Raw genomic sequence first — 20,314 nt, forward strand, 5'->3', positions numbered from 1 at the left:
AAAGTACAATGAACACTGTATAAAGATGAGAATGGTATCTTAGCTGGGACATTGTGGTGCAAAACCTTTACAAAGTCGAGTTATGAAAAGAGTTTGATACTCAACGGAGCTACAAATACAACGGGAAATTTGCCTACATTTCATAGAGAGACTAAATGAGTTAAAGAGATTATTTACATGATTGATGTAATATTTTCAATTTTTCGTCAATGAAAGCTGTCTCGTCGTTTGAGATTGCGCCCAAGACGCGCGCAGTCCAGTGCACGCTATGTCCTTGAGTCGCTTATGGCAGCCTCAATACTAGTGGTCGACTCTGGCTTTACCTTATTCCTTAAATTTTAAGTCAGCGTGGGTTTCAAAAGAAAATATCAGCACCACACTTAGAATAAAAGAGCGCGCAAAGGCGCAATGCTTCTTCTCAATGCTTAAATATATTATCTGAATTTTTAAGCAATTGAGAAACATCCTTGAACGTAGTAAATGGTTGGACTTGACAGCCCATTTTGATTCGTGTATTACAGTAATAATAAAAACGCAAGCGCAGATTGTATTCACCTATGAATGCGTACATAATCTTCTGCGTGCTTTTGTAAAAAAAAGGTCAGCAATGAAACTACAGACTATTGCACATATATGCCCGATACAGGCTAATACAGTAACCAATAGCTGATGGCTTGCATTCTTCTTTCTTGCGCACTTGCTGCACTTCAGTTTCGCTTGAAGGGGGATGTGAAAAGCTGGCTTTATGCATACAAAAATTTTTAAAAAAGGTTGGTGAAGGTTTTGCTTGCATGTCGCATAGCAACCCTGAAATGTACTATAGGCGATGTGAATGCAATCAGCGAAAAGTCACAATTATTATAAGGAATTTTCCCAAACTCTATCTGCACATTTTCCCGGCATATTTTATTCTGTGCTGACATTATTTATTCATGACTATAATACATTTCAAGCTTAATAAAGCACTCAACTTTGTATGCATTGTCACAAATAAATTTCGAATTTGCATATCATTGATCGGGATTGCGCGCACTGTAATTGTTTTCCAAAAGTGCTGACGTATGTGATGTAGTATTGTAATATTACTGTTCAGATTTATATCTAGCATGCGCTGCTGGCGCCGACCGCAGATCGCCAACCAACGTAGACTAAGAATTCTGTTTTTTCACAAGCCTTTTCTTCGAAAATTACCGATCCGCCAACTTCATACTTTAACAAAAGTCTTTGCTCTTTCGAAATTATGTGATTCTTGAGTGTTATTGACTTTGGACGATCCGCATGTGCATTTTCCTCGTATGGTAAAAGGTAAGTTCTTGTGTCTAGTCTGATTTGGTAAGAGTACAGCATATGTATCGGTATCTCCTGCGTGAACCTTCTTTTTGAATTCGAAATCCTTGTAAAAATTCCTTATTGTCACAATAAACATCAGGTTGATTGTTTTCCCAGTCATTCGTTTCTATCCATGTCGTATATCTCGGACTACAAGAGAAGTTATTAAAATCCCCGGGAGGTCCTGGCCTGCCAATGCGTCCACGTTGTCCAATAGATCCCTTTTCTCCTTTTGAGCCTGTGTTTCCTTCCAATCCCGGAGGGCCCGTTAGCCCGGGTAGACCTTGGTTACCCTTAGGTCCTTCTTCTCCCTTGCGCCCGGGTAAACAATAAAACATCGGAGAGGCGACTTTTCCAACATTAGATTTTTTTATGCAGTTACCCGGAAGTCCTGTTGGTCCTGTTTCTCCTTTAGGCCCCGATATACCCTGGGAAAAAAATTAAATTACCACAAAATTGGTAGGAATTTTGCCTAACTTCTAGAAAAATAATGTTAAGTATCTGTGTAGAACACTTTAATCGTTTGGGCTCCCTGTTTTGCACGAAGAAGAAAAGTCCTAAAAAAGAGCTTAAATCATTTAGGTCCCGGATGTGTAGACGCGTCGTTTTCCCGCGCCATTTTTAAAATTAAAATTGTATCAAAACAAAAACTTCAAAAGATAAAAGGTAAGAAAATTCTTACTTCAAAATATGGCTCTAAATTCAATTATATTTCTTTTGTATGTAAGATATTTATCAGATAATTCATGGTGTTACTTAGGGAACATAAAAATAATTCTTTTGCATGTATCTAAAATGATTTTTTGCGTGCAGTCAGTTCAAATGTAAACAAAATTTAGTCCAGTTTAAAAGTACATTTTTAAAACTCAATATAACGAAAATCAAAAAATTGATGATCAAAAAATTGAAAAACTTTTTTAAAGAAGAAAACACAAATCTATAAAAGAATGAAGATTTCTGAATGTGAACTTATCCATATGCTAATTACAGTATTGATAATATAAGTAAGATACAAAGAAATTTATTTTAATAAATTAACACTACACTGTAAATCGTAACCTCAATATATTCTTGAGGTGCAACCACATGACTCAAAATCCTTGAGATAAAAATAACACTGAAATAACAATGAAACAGGCGCCATGTTGGTTGATCTTAAAAGAGAAGCTAATGGCGGCTTAACATCCAAGCAAAGAATTGCAGATCAATGTTGTTGGTGATGATGATAATGATAATCCAATTCTTGGGGTGCAACCACATGTAATATATACAGTATGAGTGGCTGTGTTGTATCAGATATACAAACTCAAGGCTTAAGATTGCTTGTCAAACGTCTAGGTTAATTCCTTCGTGTTTCAATAACATTTTCAAAATTAAAGTGAATCTGGCCAAGAAAATCCAACTTGAAGTTTATGCAAATGAACACAGTTTTGTATCAGATTTACAACACTCTTCACGGTCGTGATTTCTGTTGTGCTTTGCTCATCAATTATTAAGGAGTTTGACAAACTTATATACAGTATTTACCTTTACTCCTGGAAACCCTCTTTCACCTTTTATGCCAATTGGTCCAGGAGGTCCAACGATACCTTGTGGTCCTGGCTACAAAAAAGATCAGAAAGAAATGTTTAACCTTATTCAATATTTGAGGTTCATATCATGTGTAGTTCCAGAAATCATCCATGCATTCCCACCCCACAAAGGAATTTGGAATTCCAGAAGAGTAGGGGGGTCAGAAAAAAACAAAAAATTACAGAGTTTGTATGTAAGAAAATTTGAATTTCCAGGGAGTAGGGGGGGGGGGGGGGGGTCTTAAAAAAATTCCTCCTTGAGGGCAGTATGAATAATTTTTGGAACTACACAATAGTAAAAAAATAACTTTAATACTTATATTATGCCTGGGCTTTCAGAATGTTTTGGAGCTGGTCATAAGTCTGAAGTAGATGGCTGTGATGTGATACAAGCAGAAGGTATTTTATAGAAAAAGAGTATAGTAGAATGGAAGCAATTGACTGAGTTCAGCTGTCAGCTTATTCTGAAAGCCCTGTAACTCTGTTCCATTTGGATATATGCTCACATGCACAATATGATTTATGATGTCATAGCTGCCATGTTCCTCATCAACTTAAAAAAATTGGATTTGCTTTTTTTATATACATGAATATATGAGTTGCTGATATACAGATACAATTGTATATTGCTCATGCATAATATTAAATTTCTTGGAGTCGAGTATAATTTCATGTTATAATATAATGTAATGTAATGAAATGTAATGTAATATAATATAATTTAATCAATGATAATAATATATCAATGAGAACATGGTTATTACTCTTAGTGAGAAGTGAGTAAAATGTATAATAAATGCTAGTTATATACTTACAAGACCTTTGGTCCCTGGTATTCCAGGCCTTCCATCTCTTCCATCAGCACCCTGAGTAATGTTAAATTGAAATATTAGTTTATTTCATTTAGAATTCAAAATATAAATTTATTTTATTTTATTTTCAATAAACTTTAAACTTATAAACTCATATTATAAACTTATATTTTACAACCACCACTCCCCATGCGGGGCTCTTCCGTGAGGTTCCTCCACACGCACTACCACTACATTCTATATTTACAACATACAACACTCAACTCTGTTTTTTTTTTTCACTGTTGCTTTTTATGGAGGGAGGAAACCGGAGATCCTGGAGAAAACCGTTGTGGCAAGGGAGAGAACAACACAACAAACAAACTCAACTCACATATGATCCAGTCTGAGCCAGGGCTCGAACCCGGACCACAGTGGTGAGAGGCGAGCGGTAAACCACTACACCACCCATTCCACCCACACTTTACAGTCAAGTGAGCATAAAATTATGAATGATAGATTAACAAAACCTAGCATAAATGGATAAAAAGAAAAAGAAAATAAATACACTACACTTTGCAACACTGGTTGAAGACTGACCAGAAGACACTGGATCCCATACAAAGGTCAACCAAAAATTGTAATGTTAAACCATGGTTAAATCGAAAAAAATACCACAGTTATTGGCATATTAAGGTATATAAGTTTTTCAACTTACTGGAGGCCCTGTTGCACCTCTTTTGCCTGCTTTTCCTTTTTGTCCAGTTTTTCCTTTGTTTCCACGAGGGCCTCGCTTGCCACGCTCACAAGAGCATTTCTGAAAGTTAAGGGAAACAATAAACTAAATAAGTGCATGAACAATTATTTTCTCCTCATTCCCCTTAATTTTCAGGGCTTTAAGGGCTACGAATTCTTTTAATGCCATCCCATCCATCCCTCCCTCCATCCATCCCTCCATCCCTTTCTCCATCCCTCTTTCCATCCCTCCATCCCTCCATCTATCCATCTCTCCCACCCTCCCTCCCTCCCTCCCTCCATCCATCCATCCATCCCTTTCTCAAACCCTCTTTCCATCCCTCCATCCCTCCATCTATCCATCTCTCCCACCCTCCCCCTCCCTCTCACCCACCCTCCAGTTATCCATCCATCCATCCATCCATCCACCCACACTCAGTCCCTCATGCGTTCATGCGCCACTCATTAATCATTTGCATTTTGTCATATTATTTATTAATGCAAATATTACACTAATGAATATTGTAATAGAGATGGTCATAGTATGTATTTGGTATCTAGCATGAACTTAAAGTAGTTTATCTCTTTATTTCACCCGCATGTAAAACAAAAACATGCACACCATCCTGATGATGCTTGCTTCAACCTTACCATCTTACCTTTGTTACCTTTTCATCGTTCATATGATTGTTTACATCAAAACCTCTTATATCATCAACAGTGTCTGTTAGTTTCTCGTTACTCTGACTCTTACTTTTGATGTTCTGTGTAATAAACAGATCAAAGGTTTTTGCAGGCTACCTGCTCTCACCTGTGACTTTGTCTGGCACTCGAACTGTATAAACCGACCGACCGACCGACAAACAAATCGACCATTCGACCGCGCACATGTAACTTGCATAGCCTTGATCTATTTACTACAACATGTAATTACTAATACTAATGTAATTTGTAATTTTGCTATGACGTCACACGTTAAAACAATCTTTTGTTTTAACACTAAGAAGCATGGTAGTAGGAGGGGTCAAAACAGAAACAACACAAAGACTGAAAACTGAGAAAAATTGTATTTTTAGAACTTGGACAAGCGATAATATTAACCAAATGCCATATATATTGTAGGATAAAAAGTTTGAAAGCCAGACATATCATAGCTGTCAATTCAGCTTGAGAGTGAAGTTAGTCCAAATTCTTATTGTTCTTTACTATTTTGTCCCCCTTATAAACAAGCTGTGACGTCATAGTGAAATTATTTCTTAATATTAAGTCTTGTTTTGAACACTTTGACTTGCGTTTTGTGTGAACTATGCTTCATGCTTTTTCTTGTTTTCATCAGTAAAACTTAAATAATTTCGATAGGAAGGCGTAACTTTTGAATTACATCCTTGTATGCACTGTCAAAACTTAGCTTGGACGTTATAATATAATGCTTAATTATAGATACACCTCAAACAAAAATTTCTGAAGAAAATTGACACGTGGTCTGGAGCACAGGGAGCACAATTGGGATTCAGTAAACTAAGATCGACTTTGTGGAATTATACATAAATTCTACCGCGAAATCCAATGATTTAATTTGATATCATTAAGTTGGTGATGTTAGGTGATGTTTTGATCTCGCAAAGAAATCTAATTCTCACACTCTGTTTTTTCCACGCTTTCATTGTGCCATTACATTACCATACAAACAGGGTTAAAAGATTGGGTGTAGATTAAAAAGGTGCATAAATGTGCATACTACTGAAATAGCAGATATCTGAGTTACACGAGCTCTAACGCGACTACTTCAACAATACTGCGGCCATCTTGCCAAGGGGGGGAAACAAAACAAAGAGTGATAGTGTTTGCCTTTCTATTATGGGTAAAGGTGATCGACGTCCATCTTAATTCATCTTTTGTAGTATTCTCTACTTGTGCTTTGTTAATATCGATCGGATTCATTTTTGTAACAAAGGATCATTTGCCCCCTGGACTCCCCGTAATGCCTTGCGATCAAAGATGGCCGCCGTATCGTTGAAGTAGTCCATTGTCTTAAGGCGTGACATTTACGAGAGTTTCTACACATTTAATGTCTCGACTTACAGCAATGGTTTGAAGGCAATAGATTGTAACTCTGATATCTGCTATAGACCCCTTGCAGTACGTTGCAATGCAGCTCAATTTGGAGGACATAACAATAGGTTTCCAATTCTCATGAGATCGAAATCTCCGTTTGTGGTCAAACATTGGTCGCATTTTGATTTGTAAATAGCTACGAAGATTGGTTATTTCATATAAAGAGAAACAAGACGTTGGGTTGACAAGTTGACAAGTTGTATAGATGATCTTTATTAGACCGCGCTGGAAACGTTTTGTCTTCCAAATGGAGCTGCTTTGATGTCACATGCAAGGGGGTCTATTAATTAAGTGAGAGATGTGCGTTTGGGGATCACGAAAGTTATGGCCGCCATATTGAAATGGCAATAGTTATACAATGCTTTCAAAAAATGCTACAAAATGCGAGTGACGCATGTGATATTTCATATTATAACATAGCCACGACATAACGCGCGCTCTGATTGGTTAATTAGCGTGCGCAAGGCGTACATCCAGAAATGGATGGTACACGCTGACGTGATTGAGTACAGCGCGCTATGTCAGTAATAAAGATTTCATTACAAAAAAATTTGAATTTTTTCATCAACGATTTTTTTTTTTTACAGTTTTGCTATGTTATAATCCTTTAATATACCACTCGAAAGCATTGTATAACTTGTACGTAAACCATGATTTTATGATTAGTACTCCATTATGTTGTGCTCGTCACAGGTGCGGTGTGCTCTATATACAGTCATTATGGCTAGTGCAAGTTACAAGTGCATCAAGAATCAAGTGCAAGACTAACACAGGTGAAAATCAAGGTACAACAATAAAAGTGCAATTACATATTAAATGATTATACTACTAGAGTGCATACCATTATATTTCCGTGAAAAACACCGAAAGAAAATTCACAAATTTGCACAAATTAGTATGGGAAAAGTGTTGGCTGGTAAGCTTTTGCCATCCAGCGCATTTTCCCATACAAATCCTTATAAAACATTAAATTTTATATCTAATACCATTTCTCCTGTTTCGCTTATTATGAGCTGGCCGTCCGCCTCCCTACTAATGCCGAGATGTTCTGTTCATTTCTGGTTTTTTTTGACAAAACTGCTCGTTTTAAGGAAGTAGTTTCACGTGACCAGCTAGTGCAAGTCGTCTATTGTATCTAAGAGGAGCCATGTGTGCTTGCTGAACGATATAAATTCCTCCAAGACTGAGAAACCAAACAAATTATAAATGTCGCATGGCAACATTTTTCGTCATTACAGAGTTCTCCACATACTGGACAATTCTTTAAATAGGTTATTTTAGATAGCGTGCACGATGTACGCACCGTTGTGGCGTCGCAGATAACAATCCGTTCAAACAATTCCCCTCTATATCACATGCGCGTAATGGATTTGCTTCTCTTAGGAATCTTATGATTGAAAAGTAGTTTGAGCTACAGAATAATACAGTGCGTGAGAAAATCTACTAAAACATCAGAAACAATTATTCTAGCAATGAGTAACAACTTGTGCAGTGTCTTCTTATCCATCGAACTATTAATACACTACTTTTACTTATTATTGATGCGCTGACCCTTACAAAACCATGATTAATTATTCGGACAAATGCGCTAAAGTCCACTGGCTCCTCGCTGGGCATGATATTGATTACGTCCAAAAAAGCCAGTTTGCGTGAACTCTAACTGCGTGTTTGTTATAATAGTTCCACAGCACGCAAAGAATACCTTAGAATAGTCATGCTGGGTAAAAAGTACGTATTATCCCAGACATTTCCTTAAGAATACTATGAAATCCATTCCCTGTAGAGAATGAAACAGTGAAAGAATCTTATCAACGTATCCTAACAGTGCATTGAACCTCTCGTCTGGATTTTTAGTGATACTGTAAACAGAATACACCGCAGGCGAAATCTAAGTAACCGATTCTCCATCTGCTTTCTTACGTAAATTCGTTGAATATCAAGGACCTCTAGACGCTATCGTTTAGCCATCGATTCTCAACTCGCGCAGTGTTCATGAAGGAACCATTAATTACCCCAACCGTCAAGATAATCAAAAACAGATAGATTATTTTAATTGCACAAACACTTGTTAAATTCTTTTCAAGCAGCTTGGATTAGTTTCGCATTTATTGTTTTATCAACTGACATATAAATGTCGATAAAAGTGAGTCACGCGCGAGTCTGAAGTTTTTGTTCTGGCTCTGGTGACGAGTAATCAATTTTCCATGTTCGTTACTTTGCGTGATATATATAGGTGTAATTAGTTTTTCATTTGAGGTCTTGGATGCGGTCAGTATTGGTATCAATTTGTCGTTTATTCACGGACGTTCGGAAACCTACATTTTAATTGATGCTTTCTGTACGAACGCTTAGTGCGTTAATAACATCCAAAACACCGAGCGTCTCGGCCTCAAGGCATGCATGAACGAACGAGCAAGAAGTGTCGTATAGAAACGCTGCTTTTCGTTAGAAACACATTTCTTTCCGCGTTTGTCTTTGCGCAACGTGGAGTTCTTCCTGGAAATGTCCTTCTTTCTTTCACGAGCGTCGGTTTTCATACACTTTTTTTGAAGAAGAAATTAAACGTTGCGTGCGGGCTTCAATCCGAGAAGCAAACTTCAATGAAATGGATGTTCCTGCGGCCTTCTTTCTTCGTTAACGTATTGTTTAGTCCATGCATGTGTTTAGGCGGAGTTAGTACGGTATATTGGCAATTTAACGCACTTTCTTGGCACTGTTACACATGCCCCAGGCTCGATCCCCGCACATATGATCGCCAAGTCATACGTGAATTGCTTTTGGTCATATCTGTCAGGGCTTTGTTTTTTTATCCTTCCTTTTAAACAAACATCTCTAAATACTTCCTATTGAAGGTTTTCCGAGCGACATTCCACATTGAATTCATCTTACTACGGTCAGACTTTTGTCAGTAATTCATTCACGTCTTTTTACGGTACTGTCCCTGCATGTACTAAATTACTGGCCATTAAAAGTAGCGTTGCCCCAAGCAAAATTATCTCCTTTGTCTAAAAACTGTTTTTACGAAATGCGCAAGCATTAGTTCTTAAAAAAATGAAGCTCCAAATCTTTTTTTTTTTTAACTGAGGCTACTCTTTGCGCACCAGTTCTTAAGCTTAAACTGAGCTGCGCTAGACCGTTCTCTATACGGCAGCATACGTTCTTGCATTGCTAAATTTAAATTTTACCAATAAAATTTAAAATACTTATCATGACACAAAGTGGGCTTAAATTTCTATACTTATGAAAGTTGACACGAACGTAAACCCTTATCAATGGAGACTGAGACTAAGTGTTTGAATGAATGCCAAAAATAACTGCAAACAAATGCGGAAATGTGGCATAAGAAACCTTTGTCAAGTCTTTCATTATCAAATCCATTTACAAAACAATGAAGAAATTCCTGAGGCGCACTTTCAAAATCAAGAACATGTTATCAATTAGTATGACTGTTAACAGTTCTCTCACTCCTCTTTGATTGGTTCATAACTACCTCATAGTAGCATACCATGAATTATATTTCAAAGCTTATCTAATTTGACTGTTGAATCACGTTAAAAGATATCTTAATCCGTTTTTTTTTAAGTAGTAATACATGAATGATATATATACATGAAAAGAGTTTAATATATTGATGTGAAAAATCTTCAACCCTGCATGAATCTAACTGGCGCCGTAGAGAAAATATTACGAAAATTAAAACTACGAATGGACCTCACTTTTGGTTGCTGCTCACTCGTTTATAAGCAGGAAACTAGACGACCAACGATTCTAGAACAAACGTTTCGAAATAGAATTCATTCAATTCGCGGCTATAACAAATGTCAACAACCAAATTTTCTGAATACACTCAACTCTCGCCTTGCGAACCCCCTGATATTACGGACACCTCTCTATTACGGACAGGAGCAAAATCCCCGGCAAAAATAATGACAAAGAAATGACCGTAATTAATTCTCGTTATTGCGGATGCTCGCTATTACGGACATGAAGTGACGGTCCCGAGGGTGTCCGCTGTAAAGAGAGTTGACTAGTATTTTTGTCAAATATCGATGCCCACGTAGCCGTGAGAATGTTAATTTTTCAAGCTTGGACGTGCGCGCAACATCGTCCGTAAAGATGATTTTATGGATATCTTATTGAGTAAAATACAATCCAGATTAAAACTTCTACAAAGCATTGTATTTATATATATAGTGTCTTGGTACCATTTTTTCTCATTAGACATAAAACTAGTAGTTTTGCACGTGAAATAAAGATCATGAAAATTTAACTTCCATGCAGAGATATTTTGTAATGTCAAGTGATACTTTGGCTAAGTTTCCAAGTACCCTACTAATACGAATTTTCGATGATCTCTATTCTTACTTATCTTCTACGCACATCGACATTTATGATGGATGATGGCTCGCAAAAATAGCCAAAACATCCCTGCACGATCTTAATGTAAAAATCGACAAATTGATTTCATCGTTTGAGTTTGAATCATACTTCTACCTTTTCAACTTTTCAAAATCTTTGGGATGATATTTATATGAGATTTGAAATCCATTTATGTGATTTACACGCATATTTCCTCGATATCATACCAGATGTCCCGTTTGTCTACCGTTAGTCTGCCCGAGGGTCTTTGTCGTTTAGGCTTCAAAATGTTTGGTTCCCAAGTCAATGCTTTTGACTTTGCCTCCCTCCTTCCGATCCAATATTATTGCGATTGATGATGGATCTATGACTTACAGTAATTTTACTGAAGCCTGTTTTCCCGCATTCCTGTAATAGCGTATCTTATTGAACACCCTTAGAGGCTTTTTTATCTAGTCTTGTTCCTACTTAATAGACTGTTGTCTCATTCTATTTAAGCCAGCAATATTCGATGATGGATATTTCAATCTACGCACGTGTTTTTGATTTTAAGGTTTCTGTCTTATATTTTTCGATCAAAATGCATTGCGAACATTGGGAATAAAAGATCCCGCCTTAGTTTCTTGAGAGACGCATCGCAAGATTACTCAGGTAGAAAAAGAAATAATTTTCAAGAAAATGGACAAATGGCTTACTCCTGACATTTTACTAAAAATTTGCTCTAGATTTTGCCTTGCGTTTTACTTTTTAAACTCACCGGAAGGAATAACGTGGTGCCTAATAATCTGTCTTGCATAAACAAACAAACAAACAATAAAAATAAAAAAATAAAAAACAAAAACGAATAGACTTATCAAAAAGTATATGAAAAGTATATGCAGACTCGATTCAAAGACTTCGGCCATTTGAGTCTATCCTAAGATCTACCGCAAATCTATTGAATGTATTTAGAAATTTGTGATTTGATTAATGAACTTTCACCGCTGTTTAACATCGTATGAAATCACTACTTTGTTTTTGTGTTTCACTTTAACAGTGGTAGGTCTCCTCACTGACAGCAGTGATTTATTAGCGAGGGCTTGATTGTCGGTACCCTGCTTGCAGAGATATTTTACTGCTCGCTCCGACGCTTGATAGATAGTTGCAGTAATGAGCTAGCAAATTATGATCATAAGGGTCGTAGATATATCGGCGTTAAGACTAAATTGATGGTTTTCAACCATTCCCAAGAGAATTAAATAACAAAAGACATGGCGGCCATGTTGGAGGATATAACAAAAGAATTCATTGGCGATTCTTTTGTTAAGTTCCTCCGCCTGGCCGCCGTGAAAGCCATCAATTCAAATCTACTGAATACTTTTCTTTGTCCATTATATTTACATGTCAATGAAACACTGATATGGATATGATATGTAAATACTATAGACAAAGAAACGTATCCCAGCAGATTTGAATTGGGTAAAACATTGATTTAGCCGAATTGGTTCATAAGTGGCGGTCTAAACAAATGTAGGCCACGCCCAACTCACCACCCAACTCTATGCGATTTATACTAAATTGTTTACAACACTTGAGCCAGCCTGTAGCGCTCGGAACGAGTTACATGATTGGATTAAAAAACAATAGATTGGTCATCCAAACAATAGCACTAAACCTAACCTTACAAAAGTGGTACTGTACTTAGGGAGCAATGAAAATCCAGCTTTCGAGCGGTACTGGATTACTCATATATTACAAAGTGAGTTATATAAAAAAATAGAAATCGATGATAGGTGTAAATTATGATTGGATTAAAAACATTCTATAATGCAAACAATAGCACTAAACCTAACCTTACAAAAGCGGTACTATACTTAGGGAGCAATGAAAATCCAGCTTTAGAGCGGTACTGGATTACTCCAATACTTTGACGCTCCTAATATTATCTTATTTTATATCAGGCACTTCTCTTTTCTGTACGAGAGCATGATATCCGGGACTTTAGATTAGATGTTATCATATATATCATTCGACAAAACGGTGCTACGCCCAGAGAGCTCCTTCACCAATCACCGTCCGGTAAATTCTGGCAATTCTTTGATTCTTAATCATTTATTTTAGTTGGACGTCGAAGACTTTATTGGATATTATAAACGCGTGAACGAAACTGTGGTCTAAAGTATGTTATTTAGGCGGCACACCTCAGTGAATACCACATTTCCAGTCATAGCGAACTCCTTAATTACGAACATGGTTTGGACATCGTAATCTAATTTTTATACTGTACCAATCTACTGTCTATTCGATAAGACGATTAATCTTCGCGCGCGCCTGACCAACATATTTCCAGTCATTACCCTAGCGTGGAGATTACTATTACGTTGTTCTTTTGAGAAGTACTTTTATTTTTCAGTTCCTTTCAAAAACAAGGCACTGGTGGTCGTTCTGTAGATGGTCAATGGAAGAATAATATGCTGTTCGGTTTGACTAAGGTGTTCACTAAAATAGGGCACTAAAAATAAGCACTTTAGTCAACGTTTCCTTTATCGCCGTTGTCTTCATCTTGGCAGATGCAAGGGGAACAGCACTACCGTACGAGTTTTTTTTAAAGCGAAATGACGTCCAGTATGTTTTTTTCCCATTTAAACATATTTATTCTCATAGTATAGACCAAATGCAAAACTCGCACCGATGCGAGGCTTAAGTTGTAAACAAAGGGATCTGGCGTGATTCAAAGCAATCTGGCGCGATTCGAAAGTCACGAATCATGCCAGATCCCTTTGTCCACAACTTTACATCGATGCAAGTTTTGCGTTTGGCCTATTATCCCAAGAGCAGAAGCTAATAGATATGTGTACCCTCCTTTTAAAAATGGTTCCGCCCACGATAGCCAAATATAGTCTAACGATTGATCTATTCATTAATTGCCATGCATGTAGCGAGATTAGTTTGCAAGGCCATTAATTATTCGGGATAGCTGATCGCTTTGAGTTGGCTATGCTGCATCATATACTACCCATATTGCACGCAACCCTTGCCACACAACATGTGTATTTAGGTTCTATCGATCTATATTCTACTTACAGTCACAGTAACACGATTCAAGGTTCATTGCACTCAATATTAGTCCATCCACTTTACGAGTAACATATGATCATCTACGTTAATAGAGGAATGTTCGATGGACCCCTCTCAAAGTATCGTGGATGCGAGGATACCATGGAAATGCAAAAGAAATCACACTTTTTCTCAATGGAATCTGTGGCATTTCTTTTGTATTTCCATGTTATATTTAGCCACGCATTCAAGACAATTTTAGGGATGGTCCATTCTAAAGCGATAAGCAGAACATGGTCAAGGTTTTCCATATCAGATGGATGCAAGTAACGAGAAAAATATACCACCTGCTGACTCTTCATAGCTTGCTAATTATTTTTTTTGGATTTTTGAACCTCCACAAAACAGAAGTGCCATACTAAAACAAGAATTTTATTCGTTTTCTTGATTGATTTAGTTATGTCTTTGTTCATAACTGTAATGAGCTCGGACCACCAACACTGACATTCTTCACTTTATATCTTCGTTAAGATAAAAAGGCCACTTAAGACTTCTAGAGATGCAACTCGTGATTAAAAGTAATAAAATTGTTGATCGGCAGTTCTGATTGACCATTATTGCATTACATACAGAAACAAGAAGTTCGATCTGCTTAATACCAAGAAAAATGCTTAGTAGTTTAATCTACCTATTATAAAGACAAAAATCGGGATTATTTATTATTAAAAAAAAAAAATAGGAAAAATGACTCATATTTAACTTGCTTCAAAAAAAAAAACTAGCTTCAGCCCAAAGGAATTCGCAGTCAAAACTCTTTCAGGGGAGAAAATTTGGAGTATCTCATAAAAACCCAGCTAGTTCAGGTTTCTATTTCCTCGTAAGTAATACTTCCTTTGTCATTTCTCCGCCTACTTTATTGCAGTAACTAGAACATCTTTGAAAGCTGCGCGGTTTTGAAAACCAATCACTTGTACCGGTGTTGTACGTGTGTGATTTATTTTGATAGCCGAGGCAGAGATGGCACAGCGCTCTCAAGTAAGTGTGATTTGAGCTGTATATGAATGAAATAGTGGTGCCATCTTTACTAATTTTCTAGCATATGAAATTTAGCACATATTTTTCTTAACGGAAGTAGAAAAAAACCTGCGCAACAAATTAGTCATTTCAGTTCAATAAGAGGATTGTTATGATAGTATATAATAAGTGCGCCAAACACATTAAAGTAAGGGTACAATTAAAACCACTTATATATCTTAAGCTATCTGCTCATATTCCAACCTTATCGTAAACCTTACCTCAGAAGACTGACGGAACTGCGGCTTACAAACCGCACCATTCTGATCAAATGTAATTGTTTATGGTAATAAAACCAACGCGGTTATGACACTTTAATTTCTCGAAAAAGCTAGCGCGCGCTGTGTGTTCTATGCCACGGCCGTGAAAACACTGCTCCTCACTGAGTGAATGATGTTGTTATTAATGTCAACTCAAGGCCTCGATACAAATATTTACAAACATACACTCTGGAATTAGAATATTATCCCTCCCATACTTGACACCAGAAGTTAATTAAAGTACAATGTGGTTTATTATTCTGGTAACCTCTTACCTTCTTGCGATTCTGTTTTGATGTAGCTTTTCCGGTTCCTCCACATTCGACATAGTAATACCCATCGCTATCTTGCTTAATAGCACATTCACCCTATTTAAGAACGAAAGAAAACAAACAATTCATTTAATGACTTTGAATTGCTGCTCTGATTACCCTTAAACCATTTCTGGGCAGGCAGTATTTGCTGAGCGTTGATAAAGAGTATGCATAACGGAACGAAGAAGAAACGCGCGGCAAAGTCAAGGAAATATGGGCCTTAAACTTCAATCACTGAAAATCAGATAGATTTAAGGTTGTAATCGGCTTGAGTGCCGGATTCCTGTCATTCTATATAAAAGTCTTAGGCATTGTGTTTTGAAGCTATTTGATTAGAGACAACAGGTTTTTTGTACATTATGAGAGTCATATATGCTTACTAGTCACGTTAGGTCAACCTTAGCAGCAGACTGTTTCTACATTGCGTGTTGTAAAACTCTTCGACACGAAAGGCATGCATTGCAAATACTGATCGCGGTATCAGAAATACAAGAGCTTCGAACTAAGGCGACTTGCAAGGCCCTAAATATTTTGAAATAAACACAGTTTTCCTTTGAAGCTTTCCCTATTTTCCGTCGCGTGTCTTACGACATTGTAGCTCGCCGTGGCTTTTACCCTACTTTGACAACTCTTGGCTTCCCACAGCCAGCGTGCGCATGTGATATTTCAATCAAATTTCTCAAATATAAACTTGGTATCATCTTGGTATTCCAAGAGTTAGAATAACATCAGTCATAACAGCATGATTTATGCACGACTATTAACAGTAACTATAGACAATTACTACGTTTTGCAAACTCATTTCAGTCAGTCTTGGTTTGATTTTTTATTTGATATATCAGGGTTCAACTGTGTTTTTGATCCTTCAACCAAAGTTAATATGAACTGTATGCTTCAACGTAAGTAAATTAACAGCCACGATCTTTTTCAGACGTGCAATAAGAACTAGAGGAGTCGGGTCTATAAGTGAGAATGAAAGCCAAGCGTAACGTTGACATGCATGCTGGTTTGTATTTCTCGACAAGTATTATACCCAGGAACGATAACTCGTTATCTCCGTAACGTGAGGCTGTGTGTGAAAAGCTAATGTACATGTTATCTTTGCTAATTTCCTGGAGCTATTTACTTAGATCTTTCTTCAACAGCCGAATCCAATCAAAAGATGTCATGGATTTTATTTTAAGACCGGGTAGATTCTGGATATTAAAAGTCGAGTCCTCTGCCTTATGCTAGAGATTCGAACATCCTGTAGCGTCCTAGGGGAAGGATACAACAACAATGGAAGTTTCTTTTTTATTTTCTGTCTAAACCTCAACGGAATTGAGTTGGCGAACGATACACAAACATCTTTTACTAAGTCATTTCCCTTTCTTACCCCCTTTTTTAATGCTTTAAAGTTAACAGCACAAGGCCAAATTCTTATAAGTTGCGTGCTTTATTCATTTTTCTTTGTCGCCAGATGAAACGTTGTCGGGATGATTTACGGTCACCTCAAAAGTGGCATTTATAATGATGCAAGGACGAAACAGTCGGTCTTTTAATCACGCATTTCTTTGTTCCTTTATGTTACCTTGTCCGACCCAAATACATACCCACAAATAGGCCTGTTAATGATTATGAAAAAAAGGTCAAATCACGAGCTGTCTCGATACTCAAGCATCAATAACAGTTCCATTCACTACACTCCGCAATATGTCGTAGTTTTGAAGTTTAATACCTCTCGACGCAGGACGTGCGCAAATTCATTTTCCCTTTATACCACGGAAGAAAAGATATCTAGTTTTTTTATCGGGAATTTTATCTATGATATTCTTGAACTGTCTTTTTTCTTCTTCGCCGCCTTCCTACCACGTTTTCCCGTTCTTGTCCAATCACGGATCGAAAAGAAAATCGCCTACACGTACTTGAACAGAGTTTGATAAATATCTCCGATCTTAAAAAACTCTCTAAGAGTTCCAGAACAAATAATCGACATCTCTGTTGTCTATCGACCTTTTATTCATATGTTTCGTCCTTATCATGGACGTCAAGGAGAAAAACAAGGTATACCTTTCTATAAGTATTGACACAATGTCACTCTGAATAGATGGATTTTCCGACCTTATGTTGGCCACTGGTGTTGTGTTATTACACTAAAACAACAAATCCTAATGTACAATTCCTATCCAAATATCCTTGATGTAAAATACATTGGCTCAGTGTTTTGAGACTCTGTTGTAGGTTAAAAATGATTGGATTATGCTAGTTGTATTATCAGCGCTACTTGAAAATATTCCGCGCGAACTTAGACGACACACATAAACCAGCTCCAATCAACATTCAAGGGGATATTATTTATAACTACTAATGAATACGCCAAAAGGCCAAACTTACCTCGGATCTAGACTTACTTCTGTCTTTATCCCTTGATCCCTTACTCTTAGAGCTGCGGCTTTGAATGGGCCTAACCCATATCATAACTATCAACACCAGGATTGTGAATATATATAAGTAAGCTTGCTTCATGACGAAGACCGTGTTGTGAGTTCGGATCCTATGAGCTAAGGTTAGCGATATTTCAGGGCGTATTTCAGATCTCAGAGCATCCACTGACAGGATACGGCGGGGTCGTTCTATATATGCGCCCGATCGGTGCCAGCAGTAACCAATCAGATTACGACTATTCCCATTCAACACGGTGAATACTATTCATAAATTAATTCGATATCCGTCATCGGACCCGTCTTAGATTTTCTAATTGTGAGAGTGGATTTTTTATACCGGTGTTTTTTTGCGGTTAGTCTAAGCGCTTTATTGAAGTTAATACCTTATGTTATGCACTATGAAACAGTGTGACACATCATATACCAGTCTAAAAAAAAAAAAAAAAGAGAGAAGCATGCTGATATTTATATAGTGTTTGCTTGAGGCTCTTTTCATCTCGTGATCTTTTTACTCTCATTGTGAAGGGGTAGAGACCTAACAGCCCCTTCTGTAGCCAAGCGATATGCCTTATAGTAATACAACTAAACTGCAAATAAACTTGCTAAGTTTTTTTGTTTGTTTTTTTTTTTTTTTTGAGGAATTTTATGAGTAATTTCATAAGTTGATTCTATTTTACCCGAAGCTTTTTTTCTTAATTCACTGTAAAACGAAGAAAACTGCTAAACTAATTAGCGAAAAATGTTCTAAAAACTATTACCTTTGTCTGCGCAGCAATTTTAAATCGCTATATCCTAACTGTAAATAAATAAACAAAATTAGATAAATTTACCTTATGTTTTACGACCTTTTACGAAGTTTAGTAGCTCTTTAGACACGCAATCCTTCTTTCCTCGTTCATTTATTGACGATATGTTATATCTTTATTAATTGAATTCTAAATCAACAGTACTTGGTTCTGTTTTATAGTCTAAAAAGAGCATATTTGTTCTTGCTCTAGCATTGTTCCTTCGTGATTATGTATATTTGGGGTCGAGTGGAGAGCAAGCGATGTAATCGATAGCAATTAACAATCTTTGAGGTAGGTGTTGCTGGTTTAAGGCCTTCAGGTGTTGAGGACCTCAAACTGTGCACAACAGGAGAAAGAATGAAAACAATTGAGCATCAAGACAGCATCACTGCGACGTACATTTTGATACAGCCAAGAAAAATATGCTCCGAGTTGGTCTTAGCTCCTTCTTTTGCGTTCTTATTGAGATCTGGGATATTTTGCGGGATTACTAGGTGCTTCCGGTTCAAACTTGATGCATAATGAAAGAGCAGATGAAAGGACGGTTAGTCGCTTTTCAGAGGAGCAAAGTACTAATGTGAATTAAAAAACAAAATTGTTGTGCAATATGAAACTATAGACGCACGGCACGAGGAACACACACGGACTCTGGATTCTATGCTTTAATTGATTACAACCCTCGCGCTTTGTCTACTGCATGACTTAATTACGCTAGCTCTAGAAACACTTAACAAACTGCTTTGGTCTTCCGTTTTGTGAATAAGATTTTTTGAGAATATTGTGAAAGATTAAAAAATTCAGTCACAATTCATGTTATTTATTCACACTTTTTCTATGATGTTTTAGAAATTTTAGTTTTAGTTTTAAAAACGTGCCAGCTTCTCAAGGTTTTATAGTCGTTGCGTAAATAAAGGACACCATTTTTACCAGTTGGAATGATGTCAAACCAATCAACACCTTCATCTTCAGTCACCTCGTACAACATATAGGCTTTCTTCATTTACCTCGATTCTTATTCGCTCAATTATTTTTATTTCCTTCCCTTCTATAACTTCTTGAGTGCAAAGGATTTAATCAAGACATTATAAATGTCTAACATTAAACTATTAGTCAGATCACCACCCAGATATAAATCATTAGTGCGCATCTTGTCTTATTCAATAAATCTGTAAAAATATCAAAGACTAATAAAAATCATTGATACATAATAATAATAATAATAATAATAATTTTAGTAAAAATTCTCAAAAACATATTCACAATAATAGAAATCAGTTCAAAAATATCTATGTACATTAATAAATATCCCCTGTTGTAAGATTTGTGTAATAATGTAATAACTTGAATATTATAAATATTTAAATAATAATAATAATATTGATAATAATAATAATATTAATAATAATAATAATATTAATAATGATAATAATAATAATAATTTTAGAAAGATTCTCAAAAATATGTTCACAATAATAGAAATCAGTTCAAAAATATCTATGTACATTAATAAATATCACCT

General features: G+C 36.5%; 1 protein-coding gene across 2 annotated transcripts; it reads right to left on the minus strand.

The window, feature by feature from the left end:
- Nucleotides 1-20: 20 nt before the first annotated feature.
- Nucleotides 21-18,238, minus strand: LOC116308614 (uncharacterized). 2 transcript variants are annotated; one of them, XM_031719083.2, is made up of 7 exons: nt 17,958-18,210; nt 15,546-15,638; nt 5,086-5,190; nt 4,410-4,508; nt 3,716-3,766; nt 2,857-2,931; nt 21-1,757 (listed from the first exon to the last, which is right to left on the minus strand). In XM_031719083.2, exons 1-7 carry the CDS (start codon nt 18,087-18,089, stop codon nt 1,320-1,322), a joined length of 993 nt encoding a protein of 330 aa, XP_031574943.1. In that variant the 5' UTR covers nt 18,090-18,210; the 3' UTR covers nt 21-1,319. The 2 variants fall into 2 exon arrangements, with proteins under 2 accessions (XP_031574943.1, XP_031574944.1); XM_031719084.2 differs by lacking the exon at nt 5,086-5,190 and having other exon boundaries at nt 17,958-18,238.
- Between the last annotated feature and the right edge of the window lie 2,076 nt (nt 18,239-20,314).

The sequence above is a fragment of the Actinia tenebrosa genome, unplaced genomic scaffold, assembly GCF_029948245.1.
Source record: "Actinia tenebrosa isolate PJP-AT-01 unplaced genomic scaffold, QUT_ActTen_1.0 PGA_scaffold7__59_contigs__length_16204524, whole genome shotgun sequence".
NCBI classification, from domain to species: Eukaryota; Metazoa; Cnidaria; class Anthozoa; order Actiniaria; family Actiniidae; genus Actinia; species Actinia tenebrosa.